This window comes from Syngnathus floridae, chromosome 10 (assembly GCF_059516105.1).
Source record: "Syngnathus floridae isolate MCC-2025c chromosome 10, RoL_Sflo_1.0, whole genome shotgun sequence".
Lineage (NCBI taxonomy): Eukaryota > Metazoa > Chordata > Actinopteri > Syngnathiformes > Syngnathidae > Syngnathus > Syngnathus floridae.
Genome location: NC_142422.1, coordinates 2,570,873 through 2,597,010, shown reverse-complemented (window position 1 = coordinate 2,597,010; position 26,138 = coordinate 2,570,873). Strand labels below are relative to the sequence as shown.

Here is a 26,138-nt window from a genome sequence, read left to right as displayed (position 1 = left end):
ATGCATGCTTCATCATCAAGTATTAGAAAGTTCTTGCTGTGGGAATTTGAAAAAAGAATGATTTTTATTGATGGAACTCACATATTTGCATACACATAATTTGAACTATATTAACATTTACAGTATGATCTTAGATAATTGAGTGAATACAAACATGACCTCTTGACCACCAACATGTGCAAGATTGACCAGAGTAGTTCTGCATTCATATTACGTATTGTTTATGATACACTGTGATATAACTGCACGTTTCATAAATACTAAATATAAATATGGCCTATTTATTTCATTTGCTTAGCCACTCCCGCACCCTGAGCTAATGTGGATCATAATAACAAACTCTTAAAGTGCCCGCTCAAATAATATACAAATAGCGCATTAAAAGTTAGCGGTTATAATAATTCTCATGTCTTGCTTTACCCAAAACAAACAAAACTATTTTTTTATGATAAAACGATAAAAGAAATTTGAGGATGTGTATCTAAAATACAAAAGCTTTAGAAACAGTTTGCTATTTGTCTGTAATAGTAAAGATTTTTCAATCAGGTTGTTGAGTTTGGGTGTGAACGGCACATGCAAACAAACATTGTCACGTCACTTTACAAAAATGAAAGCCACGAAATTTGCTTATGTAGAAAAAAAAATTAATAAGACAGAACTTCTGTGACATCTGAGCTGTGCTTGTCATGTGACAGTGTCACTTTCCTAAAAACAGGCAAATTAGAGGGGAAAAGAATACAAAATAAAATTTAAGCTCTATAAAAACGTTTAAATTAAATAACACAAATGATCTTTCAAGATTGTGTTGTTCATGCAGACTAACATCAATATGTCATGTGACTGCCTCACTTTACCATAAAAAAACAACCTAATTTGTGTGTTAGGGGAAAATTAAAAAAATAAAGCTTGGAAAAAAAAAAAGTGTAACTAAATTTACACTTCTAAAAGTGGGCAAGTGCTTTACTTCACCAAAAAGACAACAACAGAAAAAATACAAATGTAAGGTAAAAATCTCAGCTGTGCTTGTCGTGTTCATTTATGTACACAAGTAGAAAGTTCTTTGCGCATGCGGGTACATTTCAGTTTTACTGACACTGTAACAGCTGACAAAAGTATCTTTGATATTTACTCGCCGTCCTCATCCGGTCTCCAGACTTTATGGCTGAAAAATTTCGCACGTGACAAAAACAGGACCACAGAGAACAAGTATGTGGGTGTGTGTGTAGAGAAGACACAAAAGTTCCGCAACGTCTCCCCCAAAAGCTCTGCGTGATGGAGAGGTTTGAGTGTGGGGGATGTGCTTGCTGTTGCCACGGCGACCAAGCGTCGATAACAAGTCACAGTGTCAGGTGGCAGAGCCGGCCCAAGCCGCCATTCATTGTTGAATTTCAAACAAATATGACGGAACACAGTCACACACACTCTCAGTCAGAGAGACTCCCGCATACACACATGGGACACACAAACAGGACACACACGCAATCATACTCCAGAAAAATGGGAAATAATTCAACTGGAAATTGCTCCTGTCTGCCCCCTAGTGGTCGTGGGGGTCCTTGGCAGGTGCTTAGCTATCGTAGGTCTTGGGCTGACTCTGTCATGTGGTGTGCTCCCCCTTCCCCGTGATGAGTTCCAGGGTCTGGTGTTTTTTTTCCAGGGTCCGGTCTACTTGTAAAGTAGCGGAATCTGACTATTGTGACAGTGGTTGCGGCTCATCTTGCTCTCTGCCGGGTACAAGTTGGACGAGTTGGAGAAAGACGGCGGCAGCGAGTGATTGTCGGCGCTCGGGTAGCCGGGCGGGGGCAGCAGGGACTTGGGGTCCGTCTGGGACAAGGGAGGCAGCAGCGGGGCGTTGTGGTTCTGGGTCTGGCCGGTGGATGGGCGGCGGCGGTTGCGGAGAGCTTGTCTCTCGGCCAGCTGGTTACGCAGAGCGCTCACGCGTTCCTCTTTCTAAAACACAAACGGATACACACATTTTGACTTCACACCGACAATAATTCAGAGACATTAAGCGACCGAGTGAGTGACCTCTTGTATGATTTTTTGCAGCTCTCTATTTTCTCTCTCCAGCTGCCGCGACTTCTCCTCGTCGTTGTTGTTGGTGGACGATCCCGTCTTGAGCGTGTCCTGCTGCTCCGATTGCCACTCGCCGCGCGTGATCAGACGACGCATCTGCCCGGGAAGGGATGAAGAAAGGAAAATGTGAAATCAATTATTTTAGTTAATAAGTAAAATACTTTATGATTGAATTGCATTGTAAAGCAGAATGTGAAATTATTTATTTGGGCCTTTTTATTATTTATTTATTTAACTTTTCTAAAAATATATTTATTTATTTTAAATTTTAATTATTTATTTAATTTCACAACCTTTTTGTAATATATTAATGAATGAATGATATTTTAGAGGGAAAAAAAAGAAGCTGGAAATCTGCTAAGCGTTCCGCTTGAGATGCATTTGTTATTCCAGCAGATGGCAGCATTTCCACTTGCATGACAAAGCAAACATTTGAACTTTTACCCACTTTTGGCACAAAGAGCACCACCAGGGTGATGTAGGCCGAAAAGACGATGGCCAGGGCCGCAAAGGCGAAAGAGGCGTCCTGCTGAGACGACAGGATCATCGTCACCGGAGCCGTGATCAGACACAGCACCTGGAGGAGCACGCAGACCGATTGAGTTCCAGCGCCGACCAAAACGCGTAGAAATTCTCAGGTGACTCACCGCCACATTATAAATGGCCATCCCCACTGCCCGATGGTCATTGATCTTCTCCGTGGACACAGATTTGGTCTCGTAAGCCAGGAAGATGCCGAGCAGCAGCAACAGGCCCTTGTAGCCGTAAACCACACCTGCAGGGGGCAGCGTTGACAAATGTTTGCCCAACAATTACGCCAATTTTAATTTTGTATACGATGAATCATGTACTTGGTGATGTTTATTGGATTAGAATTAAGAATTATTTATTCAGTAAGAATATTTTGTTTCTATCATAATAATCAATGTTGAACTTGATGCTAGAAATTTAATATTCATCCTAAACTCTGCAAAACCGAGAGCAGGTTCCATGGCACGCTGAATCCAGTGATCTCAGTTTAAGTGTCGCTGGAACCTTTCACATCATCTGAAGAACCCCCCAGCCTAAAATGAATCCTAGCTGTCACCCATTTAACACCGAAAGCTGCTCAGATGCTAATTCCGCGGAGCACGCTGGACTTTTGAAACCAGTGATCCGAGTTCAAATTTTTCTGGAGAAGCATCAATGTTGTCATCTCGACTCATTAAAGCGACATGAATGAATAATGCGGTCCTTGGAACATAAAACATGTTGAGCTTGAACGAGATAAGAAACCATCTGTCTGTGTCCCGCTCGTTCCCTTTCGACAGCGTATATGTGTTTGATTTCTGTTCTTAGCTGCTTCTTATTTGGAAGTTGAAAGTGCAAGAAGTCACTCGGCATCTCGCTGACTGACAGAAAAAAAAAGAAGAAACGCAGCGGGGGAGCCGAAAGAAAGCGTCTTGCCGCTGTCCATTGTCTCATCGGGTGCGCCTGCGAAACGCTACGAGGCCCTGACCCACTTTGTGACCCACATAGAAGTTCAATATGAGCTCCATACTTCTGTCATTAGACGCCGAGACAACTCACCGAGCCACGTGTTCATCTTTTCCGAGCTGCAGTGCTCCAGCAGGGGTTGGATCAAGACATCCAAGTCCACTTTGGGGGCCTCCCTGGTGAACTCCTGCTCCGGGTGAGATGCTGGTGAGTTGAGAAGAGAGGATCATTTGCTCATCCACCGTTGTGGTCATTTTACCTCGACGGTGATGTGCAGCGGGTCCACGATCTGCCAGATGACCAACGACAGGAAGTCCACGCCGAGCAGCACGCCCACCGTGGCGTAGAGTTTCCACGGCTCCAGCTGTTGCTAACCACAAACAAACCACGATTGTTAATATTTGGAGAAACCAGAAAGCATCAATTTGACACCTCACCTTCCTCTTCTCCTTCTTTTCGTCTTTCTTGGTGAAGAGGGTGTGGACCCACCAGATCTTAGTGAACATGCTGCCGTACGCCAAGCTGAAGCCCAAACCCAGCAGCCACAGACGGAACTGGAGGTGGGGGGTTAAAAAAAAAAAAATGTTAATTTGAGAGCAAAGAGGAGTCCTTCGGGGTGCAACCTGCGCGTGAATATTATACGACGGAATATTAAGCTTCATCTGTCATTGACCCCATAGGTGGACCAGTAATTACTTGCACAGACCTTGTGTAGATCCCAAAGATACTTAAGAGGAAAAGCAATTTAGCTATTCCTACTTTTTTTATTTTATTTGCAGGTTTTAAAGGGCAAAAAGAGGCAAGTTAATATTTGGATATATTTGGACTATACATCTGGATTAAACCTAACTTTTATTTTACACAGTGAAACTTACTTTTAAGAAGTCCTTGAAAGTTAGGTGGAAAAAAAAAATTAAGCCCTTAAGGTCAGTTTGACCGCTTATCACAGAGTAATCTCAAAAGCGAACTGGAAATATGACATTTTGGTTGAAGACAGCTAAGTCGGCGGCGTGTTGCTAACCTGGCAGACGACGGGGAACTGCGATCGGTGTACGTGATGTCCGTCGATGCCGAGCGGGAAGACGGCGGCCAGAGCCATCATGCAGCCCGCCGCCGTCATGTTGTTCAGGTACGGCTGGGAATTCTGGATGTAGCTGCAACGAAACACATCCACAAAACATATTTTTTGGAGCTTATATTTTGTGGCTACAATGCAATAAAATATTTTGTGGGTCTTGAAAACCCATTTATTTTTTTATTTATTTACTGTTTTATTTTAATTTAATTTATTTAATTTATGTATGTATTTATTTATGTATTTTGTGGGTCTTGAAACCCCATTTATTTGTTTATTTATTTATCAATTTAATGTAATTTATGTATGCATTTATTTATGTATTTATTTAGTTAATTATTTAATCCTCCATCCATGATAAATGGCGATTCGCCGAGATTCAGCGTATAATCACTCCGGTAAACATTTCAAAGCGTTTTGTCCAGATAACGACTTTTGACAAGCCTAAACGCTCCAATCGGACGCCAAGCGGCTCGTCAGTGTGAGACTTTTTAACCGAGAGCGACATAATGAAAACATTTGATGTGATCCGACACGTTTCCCTCTGCCAAATTGCGTGGGAAATCTAATCAAAGCCGGGAGGAGATCCCACGGAGGAGGGAAGAAACTGCCGAGCCATGAGCTCACCGACGTATTGGACTTGAGGTCAAACATAAATTTAGCGTGTTGGATCGACGGCACAGAAATCTGGGGGGATCAAAAGGAATTTGCTACGATCGTTTCTGCCTGGGAACTTGAACTGTAAGAAAAAGATTGTACTCTTACCGCACGTTGCCGTTGTAGATGTTAAAGGTGAGACAGACGATGCCCAGCAAGATCCCGAGGCCGGCAAACACCGACACGGCGGCGAACAATTTCTGCGACAGGAAGCGGTACTCCTTCTCCACCACCGTGCGATCCGCAGGAGGCCCCGCCCCTAAACGAGAGAATTCATTTTTCATATCCAGGGGAAGTGGATTCTTTTTTTCTTCTGATACAGTACGCTATTCATAAAAAAATAAATGTATATATTCATTTGGCTTTGCTGCTTCTTCTGCTTCTTTCATCTCGAGGCAGCTAAAGCGTGGATAAGACGACAAAATATTAAAAACGTGAGATGAATTGCGTTTTATGATACGGCATCAATACGTAAGCCAATATAGGAGAGAGAGAAATTGTGTGTGCAAGTGTGAGCGCCACGTGAAGCTGATGTGTCAGATGTCAGAGTCGGAGTGTCAGAGTGTCACCCCCACAGGCTCGTCACCGCGGCAACGCAGCCGATGTCTCAGCGGCGCCATCTGTCTGACGGCTGACAATATCTACTTCCCACATGACGCCTGCCCGTCGAGTGACATGTGAGACAAAAGTCAACTCGGTGGGATTTTTATTTACTGGGATTTTTTTTTTTATTGTTAAAAAACAAAAACAAAAAAAGAGGCTTCATTTTTAAACATCAAACGACGAGAATGATGTAATTCAAACAACCACAAAAAAATGGTAGCGCAACACATACAGACAGATAATATAACAATACTCAAAGGTATATGTTATTTATCTTCTGCAAAGATATGGTCGAAATTATTTATATTCTTTTTTTAACTCATTCTTGCTAGCTTGCGGGTTTACTTTTTTTGCACATGATTTTAAAAACTCAAGTTATATCCACACTTGACACACACTGTGCATGTGTGTGCGCTCGTGTACATGCATGTTAAACATCCAGTGTCCTTGATTAAGAAAAAAAAAAAACAAGTGTCAAGAAAAGGGGGGAAAAGAAAAACACGAGAACAGGGTGTTACCATGGAGATGCAGCTCAGTAACAGTTGCCACAGCGATTAGAAGAGAGAGGCGAACCAAAGTGGTTGTTAGGGCGACCGTGGAGACAGAGAGATAGATAGCGGAAGGAGAGGGAGAAAGTGATAGAGAGAGAAAAAGGAGGTAGCAAAGGACATGGTGGTCAGGCACATTGAGGGAGTGGTGGGGAAAGAACGGAGGATCTGAAGGAGGTAGTAATGATGGAGAGATGACACGAAGGTAGGTATTGATGGAGAAAGGGAGGGTGGGGGAGGAGTGATGGAAGCAGAGATGAGGGAATGATGGAGTAAAGAATAAGTTGGTAAAGGAAGTAGTGAAGGAAGAGGAAGTCAAGAGTGAAGGACACCATTAAGGAGGAAAAAGTGAAGGTGGGTGTTTTGAAAGGTGTGTAGGAGTGAAAGAGGATTTTTTTTGAATGGGTGCAATTCCAAATAAAAAAAGAATGGAGGGCGATAAGCGAAGGAACCTCCTGCATGACTCACCGATCCACACGTCCTTGCCAAACCACGAGAGGTTCTTCTGGGAGCTGTCGTAGTAGCCGATCTTTTTGTAGCTGCCCTCTGAAAGACGGAGAAAAAAATTGAACAGCGTGGAAACTTTCTCTGCTTTTTGGTCAGAAACGTGACTTTTTGTCAAACACTAAAGAACGGAAAAAGCGAGAAGCACACTTATTTCGTGGTGAAAGAAGAACGTGTTCTTTTGAGAGGCGTTTATATTGTCACAGAAAATAATACCCCGTGACTCAAAATGGCTTCCAAAATGGCTGCCATAGAATCGAGGGAATAAGTTGAAATGTGTGAGGGGTTCCAACTATAAAACAAAAGAGATCTTTTTTCACGGTCTCGCAAATCGTAACGTCCTCGTCGTCTCTCCAGATTGCTCGGCACAATATTCAGCCGGCGTTAAATTCCGTTCTCTCGTTTTACATCCTATCGGATGGTGTCGTAGGTGTAACCGATGAAGTGCACTCCAATAAACCACTTCACTCCAGTGCTTTTCATGTTAAGAATGAAAATGTGCAAGGAGAAAGAAGGGATGGAAAAGGAGTGGGACAAACACAAAGGAGGACAAGAGGGGAATAAAAGAAGCTTATGTGGTGGCCTTGACCGGGAATACTGATGAGCTCCTTCGTGAAGACGTTTTTTTTTTTTATACCCCTGGATTCACGTCAGGTCATTTCACCGTGCTGGCCAAATTACGTCTGACACCTCGCGGACAGCAGACGTGAGGCTGGAGTGTGAAGGAGGCTCATCTTTTAAGGAAGCACAGGCGAGCGAGAATAATAATCATCCCTAAAAGTCGTTAAGTGAGAAAACTGCAGCCCGGGTTGCGTTAATCCAGCATCAAACTGCAGCGAGCACGTTTATGCTCGGGGCAATTACGGAAGGCCGGTTTTCCCCCAAAAAAGGGTTTTGGAGAATGCATGCTTGAAAAATACTTGTGTCATTTTAATAGCGAAATGTCACTGCATGATTTAAATCGTTTCCAAAAAGGATTGGGCCGAGGATCCATGCTTGAAAAAAAAAAAAAAAAGGCTCCCTCAAAAATTCTTAGACAGGTATGAGAAGATATTTGACATATTTCCTGACATTTCCCGGACAAATGTTTATTCAAGACATTTTGGGAAATATTTATGACATTTTCCAAATTCTTGAATTTTCACAATAAAATACACATTATAATTTCTTGACAGATTCAAACAATTACAACTTTTAATCTCCTATTCTACAATTCAATAAAATTCCGCAGCCTTTGGGTTCAGCTTTAGCTTGTTAGCATTTAGATGAAGTTTCTATTTTCCATGCAAATGAATATCTTTACCTTGAAGCTGTTCAATGAGAGTCATGGCCATCCTGGAACCTTGAGCATCAAACACCACTTGGCCCTAAAGCAAAAAGACATTTTTAAGGACAATAACAAACCTCTTTTGTATCGAGAATCAGTTCGATGCTAAGTTAGCTTAGCGCTTGACGCATTCAGGGGTGGAAATCAAGCTTCCTGTAAAATTCTACTAGAAGTTATGCTGGGGAATTATCGAAATATTCCAAATGGACAACTTTCCACATGACATTCGTCCAACGTTTGGAAAGTTTCCGACTCAATATGCAAATTGACCTACCGAAACGCCTTCAAAGGAGCTGGTGTTGAGGGCACGGTAGATCTCCGACGTGATGTCTTTGTTGTTGTAGTTGAAGTCTTCTAACCGTCGCCCCTTGGCCTTAAGTGGCGCCACCGTCTTATTAAGGGCCAACGCCAAAGCCCAGATAGCGTCGTAAGCTAGCGGGGCCTCCTGGAAACCGCCCGTCTCCTCGGGATTCATCACACCCAGGCGGGAGATTAAGGCGGCTAGAAACTCCTGGGATGTCTAATGAGATAAGAAAACAGGAGGAAATTAGATGAGGACAACAGAAATTAATTTTTAGTTTAAGGGCCTAATAACAATAGGAAAATTTGGACTAATTGATTCAAGGGTAATTATTTACAATTAAATTTAAATTTGTTCAGTGCATTGGGCTTAAGTTGAGTCGGGTCACTTTGTGCACCACCATATGGCTGATTGTTTACAAAGGTAATAGGAGAGCCAATGTTTGCCAACTTTTTGGAGTCTTCTAGAAGCAGAAGAACATAACGGGAGTATGCCCGGAGGAGGATAATACGTGTCAATCAATCAGCATTTGTCGACAAAGTGTCGCTTGAACGCAGAGCGGGAGATGTACCGATGACCAAAAAGTATTAAGTCTGAGAGAATTCCATCATAACACCTCACCACCTGTTTTGGGGGGGTAAACGAGCCCCGGGTGATTTGTCAGTTCCGTCCGTTCGGCAGCGAGCAATTAAGCTAATCTGCTAGCGCTCATGTGTGACGGCAGATTATTGCTCGCAATCATCAAGATGTCCCCGAGGATTACCCCGGAGGCCCACGCACAAGTCGAATTCGGCTCTCTGACAAGTCCAATTCATTAAAAAATTCCACCTTGGCATTTAAATGTGACGTGCCATCCCACCGCCTCCAGTGCTTGCCGCGCCGGCTGAGAAATATGCCAATTTCAAACTCGCAAATTGAATTGGAAATAGCATGATTGCGAGTACGCATTTATCCGGGACGCCCCATAGAGGAGCGCATCAACGGTAGAGCAGCAGGTAGCGGCAGGTGCGTTTTTAAATACAAACAACAGCTGCTGAGGGGAGGAAAAAAAAAAATTGCAAGGACGAAGCGAGGCGGGTAAACATGAAGAATAAAAGTCAACATTGAGGCAGTCAGAAAAGGTCAATGGGAAGACTTGAGCTTTAAAAAAAAAATCCCATATCGTCACACTCGAGTGGAAACAGTGGGACATATCGACAATAATTTTACAACGAGAATGGAATCTTCTTTTTCGAAAAAAAAAAAAGTATGGTCCCCTATCTTTATGAGGCCTGTGCCTGCAGAGATGAGCTAAAGAAAAGTGCTGACGAAATTAATCCACTAAAAAAGGTGTTTGTTTTTATTCGTTTCTTTCCCTCAAGGAAAAAAATCCTCCGTCTGTTGGCTGAGATTTAGCAAACATATTGTTGATAAAAAGCTCCGAATATTTAGCGGTAAGCTAAACGCTGAGGCACAGCATCTGCGCAAGCGAGCGCTTTTACATGACAATGAATTATTTGAATAGATTTCACATCGGCGAGCTTGCAAGGTAAATTATTGCCAGCAGTGGAAAATATCAAGGGAAAAATACACACTGATAAAATTCACATAAGTCTTATCTTCAGGAAAAAAACGAAGAACTACGGCTTATGTTAGCTCGCAGACCACCAAATAAAAAATGTGATATTTTTAATCTCCAATTCAGTTTTACCTCATTTTAATTCTCTAAATTATGACTGCTGTATACTGGAATTTTCCTGTGAGGAACAAATAAAGGAATATATTATCGCTAATCGTTAGCAACACCTAGCTTAAATGCCAGTTAGCATAGTAAAACCCGACAAAGGCTAGAATTAGCTGAAGCTAATGTTAGCTGCCAAACCTCAGATAATGAAAATGGGACAATTATTTTATTTTCTAAGAAATCGCAAAAGTAATAGCTAACAGCACATATTGCTAACGCTAGCTAGTGAGTATCTCCAACTCAAGTCGGAGCTGATAAGAGGACTTCGCTCATTTAGCTGTCCTAAATGTCACAAATCGTCCAAACTGTCACTGGAGGACAAAGTCAGAGCCAAGTCATTAAAATTCTGCTTGAGTGTCATAAAGATAACGATAATGTCATACATTTTACGACAAACCATCTAATTAAAGCGGCAATTCTTTCTCGGGGCCGGACCTTACTACAACCTTAATAAACTGCACAGCGTTAACAGCGAGCCATTAACACTGTGGTGCTTATCTCCGTGTAAAATAACCCACAGGTGATAATGGACTTTGGCCACCAGGCTGTCCGAATTGGAGTATTTTCCTCATTAAGTTGTCATAATTTAGCGATATGTCAAAAGGCGTTCAGGCTGTCGACAGTCTCCAGCTCAGTTTAGTCAAATTTATTTCTATTTTCTAATGTGTTTTGTAATATCCCACAATGCATTTAAAAAGTAATGACCAACAGCAAATCAAAATGGTGTTTGTTTGCCTACCATGTTGGATACGCCCCGGACGGTCTCGGGATTGAGCATGACGATCTCGGTGGTCACGTGACCCTCCACGGCCTCCGTCATGTTTTCCACGGTGCAGTTGATGGTCGGGTCCTTGATCTTGAACCAGTTGTCGGCGTACCAGCCGATCAGGAACCAAACGTATTTCTTCCCGTAGAGCTTCTCCTTGAATACCTGCAGGGGGCGGCGTGAGAAGGAGGGCCGGAGTACTACTTTTGTCTAAATGAAGCTTCTCGACTGAGTTTAAAATGATTCCCTGACGCCAAGATGTCGCCTTGTGGCTTTCAAACGGCTCATTAAGGAGACACAGTTTGGCAAATTTGTGTCGACTGGGATTAATTGAGCAGAGAAAAACAGGCACTCACCTCACAAAACACCTTCCTGGCTTCGGTCTCGTAAAATAGACCAACAATGATCCTGGCGTCTTGACGCTGAGAATAGAAATCCCTTTAGAGCAACAATAACACCAAAAAAAAAAGTTGTAATTTGTAAGTAAGTGCTAATGGCAATTTTAAGAGGCATCAGTGGCGGCCATTTTAGGAAAGACAACATTCCCATTAAAGGCAATTCATTGACATTGATATTAAATCAGAACATTTTTCACTGAGTGCCTAACGTAATTTTTTTTTCTGTTCAAAAATGTAAATCTCATAAAAAGCATCATCATCTTTGTCAAACCTTAGAACCACATCGGACAAAACGAATGCAAAATGATGGGGGCGAATACGAGCCTTGACCTTCAGAGTTCCGGAAGCTCAGGATGTATCTCATTAACGCTGCGCATTAATTTCTGCCAACTGGCATCCATGCTAATGATATTTGCAGCTGTGATGTGACGGGGGGTCTTGGATGAGAGGATGTAGGGGGGGGGGTGTTGGCTGACAGCTGAGGTGAATTTTTAATCAAAGCACCTTCAGGTTTTTGACAGCCACAGCCGGGTCGGTTAGGAAGCTCTGGCGAACGCTGATCTCGATGCCGGCCTCTTTGACTCGCTGCTCCAGATCGTCCAGAGTCTGATGGACGGATGGAAACAAAGACCATTAAAAGACTGATAAGGGGACAAAAGTTGCTAGCGGTGGTGGAAAAAAAAAAAGCAGATCATTAACCTCCATTACAACAAGAGTCCCAGTATTGACCGCCGCCTCTCGTGACACAATCGATGTGCTTTCGCCACCAATAATCCGACAAATATGTTGGAAAGGAGTCCGATAATTACCCTGAGTGATTGCTGGAAAGAGCAACATGGCGGCTGCGGTAAACAAGCACCAAGACGCTCAATGGCTAATTAAAACAATCCAGTGTGAAGCAAAACGACATCGATATGACCAAAACAAAGACAGCAAATAAAATATGAGTTAAAAACATTTGTTGTTTGTTTCCCAAGACTATTTTTCCCGGATTCGGAGAGATGAACTGACCGAGGTGAAGACTTCCGTGGTCTGCTGGATGGTGGCGATGCGGGTCCACTTCCATTTCTGGAAGAGCTGAACCCGGGTCGGGTTATGCAGCGTGGCTGAGGGGTGCGTGCGGAAGAAAGTCGGGAAACGCTGGCGGTTGGACAGAGCTGGCGAACTGGAGCCGTAGGAAAGCTGGGAAGGAAAATAAAAGGACAGAAACTTTGGAGAGGTCTGGAAGGCAGGGCGGCGCTAAACGCAAAAACAATTTCAAACGATTAGTCTCACGTTGACAAGTGGAACGGAAAATCTTTGGATCTCTAAGAAAGGTGGCATTTAGCGGGTGGGGGGATTACAGATCCGTGATGGATGTCGGACACGTCGGACATTATGTTCTCTTCAAAATAAAAGTAATAGTACAATTCTAGTCTTGTACAATTTTCACTTTCATCTCGTATAACTTTTAAGATTCAAGATTGATTAATTATTTATTCATGATGAATTAATTCAAGATTTATTCATTTATTTTATCGTTTGCTGGTGTCTTAGTGATCTGCAAGATTTAATAATGCCATTCGTCACTTATTGCAAAGCTTGCAACATTCCCCAACAGTGGAATTAAACTGTCCGCCACAGGTGCCGCACGATCGCGCTTTTCCCGCTTCGCGTAAAAACCTAAAATTATGTTTTGATTCCGACCCATCGGGACTCCTTCAGCCCTCAAGCAGCGGCAATCAATGCTCAACAGAGCTTTTAGAAACGGATACACAGGATCACATTAAAAGAGTGAAAAGAGGAGCTGATTAAAACCCTCCTTTTTGATCCGGCCGGGTTTCTCTATGCCTGGATTACAAAGAGGCACCTGCAGGCAGAGGTGGTAAAAGTACAAACAGGCTTTTGCAAAAGTAGAAATACGGCAAATGAAAAAAAGAATCTTTTCAGAGCATTGATTCAACTTGAGCTTTTCAAGTTTTAGTAATCAGCAGTCAAACTGCCAAAAACACCGGTAGCTCACCAAAAAGCAGAGAAAAGATAAAAGCTTAACTTCCCACTCTGAGAAAAACCAATATTGAACTCGAAAGTACCCAAAAATATGCAGTACAGATAAAGCATTTGTGCTTCCTCACTGCCTGCAGGTAGAAACAGAATGCTGGCGGCCATCTTTGAGAAGGACAAGAGGGGCAGATGCTAACCACTTGAATCCATTGTTCTTCACGACGAACGTCAGAAACGTCGAAGGCACGCAGAGAAATTAATGAAGAGCCGAGTGAGAGGCGAGAGGAGCCACAAAGGATGGAAGATGGAAGAACAAAACAAACTGTTGACAAGCAGGATGCGAGATGGGACAATACGCTCCGTCTCTCGCTATTATGTTTTCGACAGGGTCTTTTGTGGAGCTGCCTCGTTTAAGTGTCGGCGTCTTCGGAATCAATAAACAGTTACACAACGTTGTGGACTGAACGTTTCCTCAAGTTGACTTCGTTTACAGTTTCACTTCACGCTCTATAGGACATGTTACCATTATATCGCACGTACTTGAAGGTGACAAAAGCCCGAGCTTCTCCTATGGCGCCGACAGAAAAAAAAAACTTCTGTCATTTGAACAAGGCAAAAGACGTTTTGCTAAATTACTACAAGGCAACCCAACCAATCAATAATAATATTATATAATAATTGTTCTTGTGGATATTCATTCCTACCGCCTGGTACAATTCCATCTTATTTCCCACGAGCAGCGAACGTACCACGATGAGGTTCCACATGCGAGCCGCCTCGGCCACGATGGTGGAGACGCCGCTGCAGCCGGGCAGCAGCACGATCTTGATGGGCTCCGTGTAGAGGAGGTCGTAAAGCAGCTTGGTGGACTCGCCCGGGTCGCACTGCAAGAACATATCAAGGAAAAGGACTAACTTTAGAGAACTAACTTTCAACTCTAATTTTTTTTAAATTTTTTCTAATCGATCCAACTTTCAACTGTTCAGCTCATTTCATCAAATTTTCAAAATAAAAGCAATATGAAAAAACAAATGAAATTTTTAGGTCTAATTTTATTATCAATATCGCAATTTATTTTATTTCAAATTGTATTTTTATATACCACATTCTTTCATTATGGGCACTTAATTTTCTATATCAAGTCTTCTCCAAGCCATTTATTTTTAATGTTAATGTTGCAAGATGACAAAGTGTTAACTTGATATATTTACATCTTCAAGTATTCATATAGTCAATTATAAAAATTCTTACCAAGGTTGCCTATTACTGATTCCTACATATATTTTAGTTTGATGTGCTTTCAGTGTAACGGACAGCATGGCAGGAGTGATGGGTCGCTTGCCGCCTGCCGCCGTCACGCCTAAACTGTCCTGACACATGTGATGATTCAGCCCCGTGGAGTCCTCGCAAACACAATGGAAACTCTCCTGACGGGTGTCACAAACAATCAGCGGGCCGTGACGTGGCTCCTAATTCAGGACATTTGTCTCGCCGCCGCCGCCGATTGTTTCTTGTGAGCTAACGAATGAAAACGCTCGCGTGCGAGTAAGAAAAGATACGACGGCGAAATTGCCAGGCGCGGCTCGTAATTTCTTGACTTTTGCGTCGACGCCACCCGAGGCGTGAAAATGCAAATCGTGCACATTCGTCGTGGTCAAACGGATGCACCTTCACCATCTAATGAGCTGAGCGAAAAAATATTCTCACATTTGATTAACATTGATCACCTCAACTCGCTAAAACGAGCAAATTGGAAAAATCGAGACCGCCGAAAAGGCCGACGCAACTGTTCATAGCGTAAACGAATAATTGCAACGGTGCACCGATGCTAACAGAATTAGTATCGACTTTTGCTGTCCAACCAGGAAGCGGCAATTTTCGCAACGGGGGCCCGAGGCCGCGGGGGTGATTTTCTTCCAATCAATCAGGAGCAACAATCACTTCCTCCCCACGGGTAGGAAGGCGCAATCAACCCTGTACAGACTTCATCGTGTCGACTCGGATCGGATAAAAGATCTTTTAAAATATGAGCGTATTTAAGTCTTAATCACTTGTGGCGTCCCACCTGGCGGAACCACTCGGAGAAAAAGTATGCCGATAAAAAAAGCAAGCTTCGGAAACACCCCGGTTCACCGCATCTGAGCCGTCTCGCTGTTAATAATTCATCAAAGTTGGCAGTCTGGGTTTGATGCCGCCATGGCAACGGCCGTGTACATGGCGAGGTGCCCTGATAGCCGAGGAAACGATACGCTGATTTACCGAGCTGCACGTGGATTAAACGTGGCGCTTCATGAATATTGCATGCGTGACACACGCCTGATGCTTCCCGCTCGAGTACGCGAAAGTGATTCCCAATCTCGTGCGCGTGTTTTTAATGTGTTGCTGCTCTTGTGTCTTACGTAGGAGTCATTTGAAGGTTTAGCCACGTCTGGTGTTAGCATTAAGCTAGCAGATGTTCATGATAATACAAACAAAAGGAAAAATTTGTAAAGGCCGAGAGACAAATATTCACACTCAACTCGTTGTGAGTCAGTAAATTTAGAAGGTTTACAATTAGCGTCACATCTAGCGTTAGCATTAAGCTAGCATACGTCCATTATAATACAAACAAAAGGAAAAATTTGTAAAGGCCGAGAGACAAATATTTACACTCAGCTTGTGAGTCACTTAATTGTGCGAATGCCGAGAGACAAGAGTTTGCACGGATCTTCTCGGATGTAAATATTTGTGTTAGTCGTTTTCCGCTTCAACGAAATATCTACAGAACAACAACAAGCGATCTTCAACTTCGATTTGCAAACAACAAATGTGCGTGAACGCAATTTTAATGTGTCGCTCTGATCTAACATCAAAGTTTAAGATTCCGTTTCTATTTTTTTCTCGCTACTTCAGAAGTTTGACTTAATTTCAACTTCAATTTGATGTCGATATGCCAGCAAGATGAATATTTACCCATTTGTGAGCGACAATAATGATAATCTGAAAGGGAAATATTGAGGCTAATGAATCCTGGCTAAGGCGCTCATTGCCATGCGAGCCACCACAACTCATCTTTGGCAATTACAACAAAAGTAGAAAAACACACAAATCCCCTTTACTCGCCTACACACACACTTCCCCATGTGTGTTTTATTTTGTGTGTAAGTTTGCCTGATTAATTATGAGGGAGCGGCTACGTGTGTTGTAAGTTTTTGACTTCACACTAAAATAAGCTTGTGTGTGCTCCTGTGTGTGTGTGTCTGTGTGAGTGCATGAGTTTACAGTAAATGCATGTGTCGTCAAGTCTTTAAGTACGTGCGTGCGTACATGTCTCCAGCTGCAGGCGACAATTGCTGTCATCCGATTGCCGTGGAAACGGCGAAACGTTTCTTCTTTATGTCAGTGTGAGCTGCATCCGCCACACGTGCACACACGGTTTTTATTTAGCAACAAAAGAACGGGGAACACACTCACACACACGTGCCACATACGTCTTGATTTGCAGACGCGCATTTTGGATGTGCTTTGCTCGAAGAGCAACTGTGTTGCCATGACAACGCACACACATACACACACACACCTCTGCTATTCCAGTGCAGGGACACACTCGCTAATGAGAATAAAGCAAGATACGGGTTCATATGTCTCACTTAAAGTGTTGTTGACAGACGCAACCTGGAACAAAATGCACTCCACTCTTAGTTCCTCATGTGACATTTCCAAGAAGTGATTGACGGGCGTGGGAGGTGTGTTTGCTCTTTTGGCGCGACTAATGAGGGTCTAAGGCGCGGTGTTGATCCATCATAGCATGGAGTGTTATGACAGATATTATGATATATGGCCGGTTATGAAACCCTCCCCGAAAAAAATACTTTTATCGACATCCGGCTGCTTATACATTTGAGAATTAAATTGAACCATCCATAATCCGACCCGTGTATTCTGGTTAAAAAAAAAATAATAATAAAATTTAAAAAAACAAATAAAAACCCAGAGTGGTTTTCTAATTAAATAAACAAATTATTATTATTAAGAAAAACATTAAAATGTATGAATTGTAGCAAATATATTTCTATTTATTAAATTTGCTAAAATGAATAAAATGCAAAACACCACTTAGCTATAAATGAACTGACAATAAAAAAAATAAAAGTCTCTACATTCCTAATCATCTCAAAACCTTGCTAGCAATAAAACAAAAATATTTAATCAAAATAACTCGAATAAATTGACTCAATCCAAAACTGCCAACTGCAGCAACCATAGCAACAACAAACTAGTGCTAAATAAATTCCTCAAAAAAAAAAAAAAGTAAGCGTCGTCTTAGATGTTCCTACCTGTCAAACTCCTTCAAACATTCTTTTCATTTCCTCAACATGCAGAGAAAAATAACGGGACTCACCATGCTGTCGTAGTGGATGAGCTCCAGCTCGTAGTCGGGCAGGATGTCGCTACGGTTGTTGACCAGGTCCAGGGCCATCTGGGCGGAAGGCATGCAAGCCTGTCCGCCGGGCCATCCGCCGCTCATGGGGAACAGCGCGCCGATGTACAGCTTCTTCTTGCCTGAGCACGGCCGCGCCGACATCAGCAGAAGCCAGAAGAAGAAAGAGAAGACGGTCAGAGAAGCTCGGAGGCAAAGCCCCCGCCGCCGGGGACGCGTGCGACTCGCCGGCATCACTTGGACAACACGTGGAGGAGAACAACCGGAGAACCGAACGTCAGCAATTACATGTTCGAGTCACTCGGTCACTAAGTCAATTCAGGTCTTATCTCGCCTCCTTGCTGCTGTGCATCAATCTTGAAATGTGGAGACAAGTGTGAGCTTCACCACTTTTGGGCAGAGGGAAAGGAAAAAAAAAAAAAAGAAGGCGCGAATGAGATACCAGGAGCAGAGTGTTGATTGGGAGAAGCTGGAGCCCCCCCTTAAAAGAGAGAGACTGGAGTCACTCAGTGTGTGTGTGTGTGTGTGTGTGTGTGTGTGTGTGTTGTGGTGACAGGGAGTGGAAATAGCAGCAGAAGGCAGGCAGGCAGGCAGGCAGGCAACATCTTCCCTCCCTGTAAGACTATCATGTTGAAAACAGATGAAAAGATTTGCAGCTGAAGAGGAAGCGGCGTCTGATCCGCACTGCATCGCTCGCTCCGTGTGTGTGTGTGTGTGTGTGTGTGTGATATCTGCTGAAAGATTAGTTAGTGAGCCACAACTTCATTTTATCACATTTTGCCTTCTTCTTAATATAAGGATGCTAGGCAGAGCGTTTAATGCTACGTTCCATATGCTAACAACCAAATTTAAAGTCAATTAATTCACTGTCATGGATGTTTATGTCCATATATAAATGTCACCACCTCATGTTGTAGTGTTATCAAAAAGACAAATCATTTTTAAACCCTAATTGATGATATTCAGGGTACTTAGTAGTGATCCTTGTGGAACGCCACAAGACCTTTTTTCAATATACTTGGCTTTATTAGGGTTTCAAGCCACCCAGATTTTTTAAAATACACATTATTTTTAATTTCCTGAGAGGGAGCCAACTTTAGGGCTTACGCTTCCCGAAATAAAAATATTTTATTTATCGTATACAATACATAATCTTTTAAGATTACAGAATTTCCTACCGGCAGGTCTTTAGCATTCATTTTTTAATTTATTAACATTGCACCTGAATTGAACCGGAACATCGCCTTAAAATAAACACACACACACACCGACCTAACGAATAGAATGCGAGAGTGCCAAGTTATCCAAGTGCCGTTATCCGAGTGTCTGCGTTACGGACGCGGTTGTCATCATCTGGCATTTGCCTTCCACCTCCTCGTGCGACCCGTCCGCCGCTCCATCAATTATTCAGCGATGAACTTTATGTGCAGCTCGACTGGAGCTTGCTCTATATGTGTGTGTGTGTGTGTTTTTAAGACCCCCGCCGAGGCGGATGGTAGTTAGACTTTGTTTTAAAGGTTGGAAAGATTGAGAGCTTTATACCTCATACCTGTAAAGGGGACAATCAATGTAAAATTGATTTTCTTAATGTCTTTAATCTCAGGCTGTCATGGACAAATCTTTTTATCATCGATTATCATATTGATTATTACTCTAATTGACCCCACCCCAGCAGGTGGCGCAAAAGTGGTTTTGTTGACAAAGTCGATCGAAAGACTTTGTGGCTCATTTATACCTGAAGATGCAAATCCTGTCCAAAAAAAGACCCTGGAGACAGTTTAGAACATCGAGTGGTGTACTAAAGCAAAATCTCCCACGAGCCATCTGTGTGTACTGACCCTGTGCCGTTAGCCTACAAAAAAAAAAATAACAGCAACAATCCATGATGTTGTTTTTTGCATCATCCTGCTAACCAACGAGCAGAATTGCTCACGGATGCTTGAAATTCGATCCCGCAAATAGAAAGTGTCCATCTTTGCGTCTGGCCGCCACCTCCCACCTCCGAGTGCGCCACCTCCACCCACTTCCTGCCACCTCAGCGGGAGAAAGGTTAATGCCGTACCCGGTTCCTGTCTGCCTCTTGGCTTTACACAAGTCCAAACATGAGTCACAGTCCGATGATGAAAATGAGGTAAACATTTCGACCGTAAAGTTATAAGTTCCTCGCCTTGCACAATAAAAATGACTAGAAATTATCCAAACACGAAAAAAAACAAAAAAATTCCCAAAATAACATTTCAAGATACTTTTTATGACGCAATTAAAACGGCCACCTTGCGCAATAGATATCAGCACAGCAAATAATCCACATGGTCAAAAAAAGTCCCCAACACATATGCAACACATAATCAATAAAATGCAATCATTCCTTGACAGCAATGAGAAATAATCCACCAAAGATGAAGAATGGCTCCCGAGTCTCACACATTTCAAACGATGACAACCCCCGTTCTCAATCGTCAGCCTCCGCAAGGCAATTAGTGGCAATCTCACGAGGCCACCCAATCTCTATCGAGCTGGGGAATGACAATTAGCTTAGTGATGAGAAAACTCAATGGTCCTCATCCTCGCTGCACTTAAACACCATTTTACAAAACTCCCTGGGGGAGGTACTCGATATCCTTGATGGCTACATTGGCATGCGTACGGTACAGTGAAACTTGAATTCCAATGAAACTACTGTACTGGACTGTACGGATTCAGTCATAATAGAAATGGCATAATTTAATTATTTCATTTTTTACTTTTATTCATTAAAAGTTATAAAATGTACAAATTGTATAAAAAATGATTTTAAACCTCATTAGACAGCTTTAAACGTTTGTAATAAAAATATTAATGAAATAGAAAAATAAATAAAATATTTTAGGGAGCATAGAATCACTTTAAATAGAAGAGCATAGTAAAAAAAAATCTAATAAATGTTTTATATCTTGACTTTGCAGTTTTTCTTTTCCATAAAAAGACTTTCCATGATTTTTTTTCTCTTTTAGGGTGACACTGCTTCCTGGTGGAGGCGTTCGCAATTCGTCTAAAGAACTCTGCTGCCCTCTTGTGGCCAATAAACAACATTACAGTTGAGGAGGCACATACTTTCCAAGATTCAAAACACGCATGCGGAGACCTTTTTTTGGGGGGATTTATTTTAAATAATTTCTATTTGCTCTGTGGATCCTGATTCTACAACCTAGCATATCACATAAATACGAGTAATTAATTACAATAGAAAATGTCTTACCTGTGCTGTTTTTGTCATCTATGGAAGACAGAGACAAAAATAGAAAAAAGAAAGAAATGTTAAAAAAATAGAAACGTAATGACAGTTACAGATAGTTCATTTTCCAAACACTATCTACCAGGATAAAAAAAATTATGAAAATATGATGTAGACACCTTTTTCAGTGTGACGATGTTCCTATTTTACTGTTTTGTACTGTGGAGTACAACTGCAATGCAAATCATTTGTGCCCACTAGATGGCAGCAACAGTCTGTTTAGCAATGGCTGTTCTTACATAATCTCGTCACGTCTCGACAATAAAATCACCAATGTCAAATCCGCCATCACACATTTCATTCTTTGAGTGATGAAGGTCACCACACATCAGACGTCTGACTTAAAAATTCACCCAAAGCTTTCCAGGTGAATTTTACCAAAATATAGAACAAGTCAACACTTCAGTGTGTTTCCAAACTGTTAGGGATTACGCAACCTACTTTCACATTGTCAGAGAGTTTTTTTTTTTTTCTTTTTTTTAATCCAAATATTCCCATAGCAACTTTAATGGTTGCTATGGCAACACAGATAACCAGCTGGCAAGCTGTGGCTTTCTTTCACCAAATCCTCATTCATTTGCACTCATGAGCAAATATTAAATCTGGCTAATGTGGATTTCTGTCATTTAAGCACGTGTGTTTTTAATTTATTCTATTGTGGATTATGGTAGTAACACAACTAAATGTGTGAAAAGTGCTGTGAATCACTTCCAGATGCTTTTGTATTTGCTTTTTGTTTGCTTTGGCGGTGTCACGGTGTGACTCACAAAGGCAGATGGGTTTAGGCGCGTCCCATTTTCCCAGTTTGGTGCAGTGGCTGACATTGCGGCCCTCCAGAATGAAGCCGCTGTGGCAGCGGTAGTGCAGAACCGAGCCCTCCACCGGAAGTCCCGGGGGTCTCACTGTCACCTGACCGTTCTCCAGAGACGTCCAGACGCGAGGACACAGCAATACTGGAAGAGAGAAGGTGTGTTAGCATCACACAGCTAAAGAGGCTAACAAGCTAAAAATTTTTTAAAGATTTCGACTCATTGATTATCTGAATTACAAATAACTATTTAAATTGTTTCCCTAAACTCAATAAATGTTTTTTGTGAGCCTCCGAAAGTGACAGGCTAATATTATAATCTTATTTGGAACATTTTAATGTTCTGTGTGTTTCTGTCTGTTTTATTCGAATCTGATGGCAGGGGTTCTTTTTAGAAATGCATTTCAATCTGTGTTGTGTGTGTGGGGACTCTTCCCCTCCGGCATGTAAACACATTTTCTTTTAAAGTCATCTAATCTGCAGCTTTCTGCTTTTTTGCACAAAGAAGCATTACTTGAATGTAATGGACTCAGGGGGGAATCTTATTAGGAACAAAAAAAAAAGAGGAAAAAACCTAAGAAGGATTTCAGCGCATCACTGCACCCAAAACATGACCTGAATAGAAATTTCACACTTTTGTTTTCTCACAAAACTAGGTGTCTTTTTTGGTTTGTACCACCTTCAGGGATCTTTTCCATCCAAGTCTTTTAATTTGTTTTACTGAAACTGATGTCAGCGGCCATTTTGTTTTAACTTTCCACAAAGCACTTCTGAGTGACCTTTGGGCAATTGTAACTGAATTTCATGTGGATCGCTTAAACCTGAAACTGAAAGAGAATAATTGAAAGAGAGCTTTTTTGCAAATAAAGCCTGGAGTACTCACGACAGCTGCTTTGCTGCGTCATGTCTGTCCACGTGCCGTTGGGCAAACACTTCCTGACTTTAGGCCCGACGATGACGCGATTCCCGCGGCAGATGTACTCAATCTCATAATCCATGGGTAAGATCTGAACACTGCGAATCTGCGAAGGCACAGCAATGAAAATAACATGGAGATCCCTCATGCGTTCGAGTCCTCTCGAGACAGCGCCATATGGCGGCGACCAGAAAAAAAGAACATTGCAGTTGTTTTTGCGTGACGAGAATTTCAATGACACTAAAAGTCGATAGAGGGGAAAGATCTCAGGGTGAATCGAAGCCCTTCCCGTCTCACAGGACGCATGGCGAGAAAATGCAAACTCCTGAAGCCCGGATTCAAAGCACGAAGCTGTGAGGCGGACGTGCTAAACACTCATCCACTATGCTGCCAATTTGTATTCATCATTTGGCAGTATTAGCGCAAATACAATTCATCTTTAAACCGCAAAATTCAGAGTTTCTAGTATTGATCCTTGTGGAACACCGCTAGTTTTTTTTCTTTGAAAAGCCTATTCTGTATTTAATCATAAAATAATTGTATTTATCAGCACCTGCTCTTGTGTCAGGCCTCTGTAGCGGATGCCTCCTTCCCTCGGAGGCCGGATGATGGCACAGCCTGGGAAAGAGGGAGAAAGAAAAAATAAATTATGGAAGAATAAATCATTCACTGGACGATGTTGATACATCACAGAAAACAAAACACATGATACACGCTCAATTTATCTGACGAATCGCACTCTCGACTGACTTCGTTCTTTCCCATCGGACTTCATTCCTTCCCATCAACCCACACACAGTCACGCACGCTTGTCCACACACACACATATATATGCACAAATTACCTCCAGTTGATGAATTATGTATGGGCACAACAAGAGATGGTAGAATGTGGAGAATCAGTAGAAACAATTGCATCGCCATGACTCCACCTAAAAGACAAAAGAGAAGATCTGTCGTTATTTACTTGATGTTATATTTGAGTCGTCCTGCACGAAATTATTGTCCCGGTGCTCCTATAAGACTTTAGGTGTTCCTTCTGTAGCCAGAACTTCAAATCTCAGATTTCCAAGTATAGTTCTTCATGCACACACAACAATGAGGCAAAATATAGCCGCAGTTTCTAGAAATATTTGTGTATTTCTACCTAAAACGTGAATAAGCACACCTCCGTGGCGGAGACAGATGGCAGCGAGCTTTGCCGGCCGGTGGAAGGCAGACAAACTCAGCTGGAAGCCGACAATATTTTTAGACTTATGCTGACAAGAAGGCGTGCGGGAAGTAGACATTACCCGACTCAAAAAAAGGGGGGGGGGTGATGGGGAGGATGGGATGGAGAGCAAGAATGAGAGAAGGGGTCGGCCCACCGGGAGTCATTAATAGCAGCATATCACTGGGGCAGATGAAAGCGGAATACACATATGTGTGTGCGTGCGTGTCAACTGGCCTCAAGCTTGAAATGCAATTAAAGCTGGAGAAGCGTGGACAACGTCCCCGCCTCGGCTCCACAACACGGCGGGCCGGGTACATTCGTGCAACCAGCCACCTCCTTGTTGAAATATTCAAACTCTTATGCAAACCTTTTTCAACTCACTTTTTGTAACCTTGTCACTGTCCATTATCTTCCACAAACATGGAGGCAATTTCTCTCTATTTGGTTCATACTTTTCTTCCAAAATATCAGTCTGCCTTGATGCTCCTGCCATCATCATCCATGAACCAGGACGATCAGGATGGGAGTATGAATAATATTATTTAAAAATCGCTAGTTGTGTGCAGTAGAATGCTAACCACACAATCACAGTATTGTAATACTGATATCACATCTGTATCATTGACAGTACAGAATCAAATATTGATACTGTCACTGGCTATCCAACAATTTGTATACCAAATAACGATATTGCTAACGTCACACTCCAATATATTGATTAACATAGCCCATATCAGAGTTATCATGCTGTATCATTATACACCAGATGATATCCTCATTGTACCTGCAATTACAGTATCAGAACATTGATATCGTGATGTATCATATAGTATCATATCTTTCTGTACAGATGTATCATATATGGTATCATATTGTACTGTACAGTATCAACACACACCTTGAATGAAACATACGATATACCCAAAGTAACTCTTGACTTTTTACACCAAGTAAATCTTACATTTCCACTTTGGTTATCACCGGAAGCTGCTCGATAAAAGCTCGGCTCGGTTCGGCTAAGCTCGGTTCGGCCTAGCATCCACCTGCCGGAAGCTGAAGAGGCGCGAATCACGCATAAGGTGCGTTCATGACAGCTCGAAGATACCTCGTGTGTGTGCGCGCGCGAGGGGTCACCGGGAGGGTGCCGCCACGAAAAATCTTCTGGACCGGTCACGAACCGAATTTAAGCAGTCTCCTTTTTCCGAAGCGAAGATTGTGCGACTGCGTAAACGAATCATTGTGGCTTGGACTAAACGTTGTCGTTGCGTAAAAAAATTTAGATGGCACTTAAACGCATCATTTTTCCTGCGGATCAGTCAAACCGGACCATGTCAAATGATAAAAAACATATACACATACTGACAGACATTTCTAATATAAAGAGCACTTACCTTGACTTTGAAATGTCAAATAAGAATAGAAAAAAAATAAACTATACAGTCCAAATATGCATTTTGTTCCTCTTGTATGGCTTTTAGGGCTCACCGCTATTTACGTACGCGTGTGTGCATAAACGGGACGTTGGCAGGCACGTAAAAGCTAAACGACACAAAAAAAAAGATGGATTGCTACAAAATAAATGAGACAGACATGCACTATATACAACAGCGAAGCTATTGAAAGCCCCCCTTCCTCTTCTCTCTTCCTCCTCCGTCCCTTACAATCTGGAGCTAATTCCCTGCCGACGTCATGAGGATGACTACGCATGCGCCAAAATCGGGTCCATAAGACTCCATCTTGGAGTCAGTGCGGTGCTTGTTTTGGGGGTTTGGGTTACATCACAAAAATGTCTTGTCAGTTCAGTTGTATTTAACTTTTAAGTTGAAATTGGATTAATTTTTCAGTACTTGCTATTTAGATGTGTATTGCTTTCTTTATCTTTAAATGATTCCCATATTTTTCATTTATTGGTCATTTCTTTCTGTGAGTGCCTTTTGCAACCTTTTGTTTTTTCTATTCTGGGCTCTGCTCTCATATTTCTATAAATGGCTAATTGCATCCAGACTGAGGCGGACTAACTTCCTCTTCTGCCATCCTTCTATTTGATCCCCCGTCAGAACTCAACCTGCAC

At 42.2% G+C, this 26,138-nt stretch overlaps 1 protein-coding gene across 5 annotated transcripts; it reads right to left on the bottom strand.

Annotated features, from left to right (window-relative positions):
• Positions 1 to 45: 45 nt before the first annotated feature.
• Positions 46 to 25,740, bottom strand: gabbr1a (gamma-aminobutyric acid (GABA) B receptor, 1a). 5 transcript variants are annotated; one of them, XM_088387665.1, is made up of 24 exons: positions 25,459 to 25,740; positions 23,700 to 23,786; positions 23,409 to 23,473; positions 22,823 to 22,961; positions 21,899 to 22,084; positions 21,096 to 21,113; positions 17,819 to 17,979; positions 14,187 to 14,321; positions 12,466 to 12,636; positions 11,959 to 12,060; positions 11,413 to 11,478; positions 11,030 to 11,221; positions 8,541 to 8,786; positions 8,243 to 8,306; positions 6,904 to 6,981; positions 5,393 to 5,543; positions 4,574 to 4,706; positions 3,990 to 4,106; positions 3,812 to 3,922; positions 3,646 to 3,739; positions 2,724 to 2,851; positions 2,525 to 2,653; positions 2,029 to 2,172; positions 46 to 1,950 (listed from the first exon to the last, which is right to left on the bottom strand). In XM_088387665.1, exons 2-24 carry the CDS (start codon positions 23,776 to 23,778, stop codon positions 1,666 to 1,668), a joined length of 2,994 nt encoding a protein of 997 aa, XP_088243791.1. In that variant the 5' UTR covers positions 23,779 to 23,786; positions 25,459 to 25,740; the 3' UTR covers positions 46 to 1,665. The 5 variants fall into 5 exon arrangements, with proteins under 5 accessions (XP_088243791.1, XP_088243796.1, XP_088243792.1 ...); XM_088387670.1 differs by having other exon boundaries at positions 3,812 to 3,916; XM_088387666.1 differs by lacking the exon at positions 25,459 to 25,740 and adding an exon at positions 25,029 to 25,105.
• Between the last annotated feature and the right edge of the window lie 398 nt (positions 25,741 to 26,138).